Below are 3508 nucleotides of genomic sequence, written 5' to 3' on the forward strand. Positions count from 1 at the left end.
CTGCAGAAACAGTTGTGTGTGTGTGGGCCTCCTGCAGAATCAGTTGTGTGTGTGTGTGTGGGCCTCCTGCAGTGTGTGTGGGCCTCCTGCAGAATCAGTTGTGTGTGTGTGTGTGGGCCTCCTGCAGAAACAGTTGTGTGTGTGTGTGTGTGTGGGTGTGGGCCTCCTGCAGAATCAGTTGTGTGTGTGTGTGTGAGTGTGTGTGTGTGGACCTCCTGCAGAATCAGTTCTCATTGTGTATAGGGTGGGCATGTCATCGTGTATGGGGTGGGCATCTCATAGTGTATGGGGTGGGTGGGCATCTCATAGTGTATGGGGTGGGCATAGTGTATGGGGGGTGGGTGGGCATCTCATAGTGTATGGGGTGGGTGGGCATCTCATAGTGTATGGGGTGGGCATAGTGTATGGGGGGGGAGTGGGTGGCTCCTCGTGTGGGTGGGTGGGTGTTTTGTCTCCTCCCCCTCCCTGCAGTGCTAACGTTGTCCATGTGGAGAGTGAGGGCGGTCACTGTACACACACAGACTGAGCAGAACACTCAAAGCATGAGGAGCCACGATGAGAAGCGATCTGCAATGAGATGGACAAAACCTCTCCCTTTTCTCCTCTTGATCTCACTTCACAGTAAGTTTTCTCCTCCTGGTCTCACTTCAGAGTAAGTTTTCTCCTCAGAGTAAGTTTTCTCCTCCTGGTCTCACTTCAGAGTAAGGCTTGTAAGGCTTTTACTTTTGCATGTCTTTTACTCTGATGAGAAGTTGCCTTTCATCGCGTCTGACCTTTACTGAGCATGTTATAATGTACCGTATGTGCTGTACTAGAGTCTGACGTCTACTGAGCATGTTATAATGTACCGTATGTGCTGTAATAGTTTTCTACTGAGCATGTTATAATATACCCTATGTGCTGTAATAGAGTCTGAATTGGAAGCTTATCATTAACTGAGTCGACACTTAACAATGCATAGGGAAAAAAAACATTTTGAATGTGAAATTCAATTCATTTAGCTAGAAAAAATCTTTAGCAATATGGTATATTAAAAGTTACTCAAAAAACGAATCTATATCAGTAATGAATTGTATCAGTACCACTGAAAGTTCTTTCACATGAACATTACATATCATGTATACTGTCTTATCCTCAGACATTTAGTAATTTGTAATAATACAAAATGGCGTTTTTTACTTTACTGCCAAATTCATTATTTCAGTCTGAAATACCCTGAGTGCAATGAGCACGATTTTCTCTTCTGTCAATCTGCACTTCGCAGCATCCACACTTGATGCTGTTCTTGTACATCACTGTGCACATCACTGTGTACATACATCACTGTGCACATCACTGTGTACATCACTGTGTACATCACTGTGTACATACATCACTGTGCACATCACTGTGTACATACATCACTGTGCACATCACTGTGTACATACATCACTGTGTACATCACTGTGCACATCACTGTGTACATACATCACTGTGTACATCACTGTGCACATCACTGTGTACATACATCACTGTGCACATCACTGTGTACATCACTGTGCACATACATCACTGTGCACATCACTGAAGAACATGTTTGTGCATGCCCGTAGCCAGCCACTCTGAAACCGTCAGAGGCTTTGGATGAACTACAGAGGCTGTAGTTCATCCAAAACACACTAGAAAAGGAGCTCAAAGTGCTAAATACCGGAATTATCCTTTAATGCGTCTTCTTACGTTTATTGTGATGTCATGTGCAGGTGCATCACTGGCCGCGGGCACAGGTGTGGCAGTGACCAAAGGGCAGAACGTTACCCTGGCATGCCCGCTGGAGGTCAACCTCACGGTGGGCACGATCGCCTGGTACAAGCAGAGCCCAGGCCAGGGCCCAAACATGGTTCTGAGCTACGTCCTGAATGGGTCCTCGCAGGTCCGCTACGGCGAGGGGTTCCACCTGGGTCGGTTCTCAGTCCAGTCAGGGGCAAGCGACTCAGTGCCACACCAGCTTCTGATCAGCACCACGGAGGAGATGGACTCGGCCACCTACTACTGCGGCATCTCCAACAGCGACCGCCAAACGGACCCCTAACCACAGATAACCCCTAACCACTGCTAACCCCTAACTACTGCTAACCCCTAACTACTGCTAAGCCCTAACTACAGATGACCCCTAACTACTGCTAACCCCTAACTACAAATGACCCCTAACTACTGCTAACCCCTAACTACTGCTAACCCCTAACTACAGATGACCCCTAACTACAAATGACCCCTAACCACTGCTAACCCCTAACTACTGCTAACCCCTAACTACAGATGACCCCTAACTACTGCTAACCCCTAACTACTGCTAACCCCTAACTACAGATGACCCCTAACTACAAATGACCCCTAACCACTGCTAACCCCTAACTACTGCTAACCCCTAACTACAGATGACCCCTAACTACTGCTAACCCCTAATTACTGCTAACCCCTAACTACAGATGACCCCTAACTACTGCTAACCCCTAATTACAGATGACCCCTAACTACTGCTAACCCCTAACCACTGGTAACCCCTAACTACAGATGACCCCTAACTACTGCTAACCACTAACCACTGCTAACCCCTAACTACAGATGACCCCTAACTACAAATGACCCCTAACCACTGCTAACCCCTAACTACAGATGACCCCTAACTACAAATGACCCCTAACCACTGGTAACCCCTAACTACAGATGACCCCTAACTACTGCTAACCACTAACCACTGCTAACCCCTAACTACAGATGACCCCTAACTACTGCTAACCACTAACCACTGCTAACCCCTAACTACAGATGACCCCTAACTACAGATGACCCCTAACTACTGCTAACCACTAACCACTGCTAACCCCTAACTACAGATGACCCCTAACTACTGCTAACCACTAACCACTGCTAACCCCTAACTACAGATGACCCCTAACTACAGATGACCCCTAACTACAGATGACCCCTAACTACAGATGACCCCTAACTACAGATGACCCCTAACTACAGATGAACTCTAACTAACTACTGTCCGCTCTCTTTATGCATCGCTTTCATCTTTCGTGTAAAAGCTCATAAAACAGCTCATGGGTGCTTTGAGAAAATGTTATATGAAAGCAAGTTGTTTTTGTTTTGATAAAGTGCTATATGAGAGCAAGTTGTTTTTGTTGTTGTTTCATAATCTTGTGCAGTTAAAATAAACATTTCTAAAAACATTGTCAAATGGTGTCATATTTTGATTTTGTTTACTGAAGAGTTTGGACTCATGTTTTAGGTACTTAATTGAGGGTTTTGAAAAAACAACCTGTATGGAAACAATGAGGTTTATGATAAAACTTCATACAAACCTGCTCCTAGACTCTGTTCCTTTTGAAGTTTACATGAGTTGCTATGCTTACGGTTCAGGGTTTCCACGGGTCATGTCATGGAAATTTGACCAAGTCTATTCCAGACATGGAAAGTCATGGGATTATATAATTTGTGGGGCAAAGTCATGGAATATCAGGGA

General features: G+C 45.4%; 1 protein-coding gene across 1 annotated transcript; it reads left to right on the forward strand.

Moving 5' to 3' along the window:
* Positions 1-451: 451 nt before the first annotated feature.
* Positions 452-3223, forward strand: sid1 (secreted immunoglobulin domain 1). Its single transcript, XM_048253159.1, has 2 exons — positions 452-621; positions 1740-3223. Exons 1-2 carry the CDS (start codon positions 486-488, stop codon positions 2066-2068), a joined length of 465 nt encoding a protein of 154 aa, XP_048109116.1. The 5' UTR covers positions 452-485; the 3' UTR covers positions 2069-3223.
* The last annotated feature ends 285 nt before the right edge of the window (positions 3224-3508 follow it).

Source organism: Alosa alosa, chromosome 9 (assembly GCF_017589495.1).
Source record: "Alosa alosa isolate M-15738 ecotype Scorff River chromosome 9, AALO_Geno_1.1, whole genome shotgun sequence".
Classification (NCBI taxonomy): Eukaryota; Metazoa; Chordata; class Actinopteri; order Clupeiformes; family Clupeidae; genus Alosa; species Alosa alosa.

Coding starts and splice junctions, on each gene's coding strand:
- sid1 (XM_048253159.1), top strand. CDS start 486: ATGTGGAGAGTGAGGGCGGTCACTGTACACACACAGACTGAGCAGAAC. Junction 622..1,739: donor CCTCTTGATCTCACTTCACA/GTAAGTTTTCTC, acceptor TGTCATGTGCAG/GTGCATCACTGGCCGCGGGC.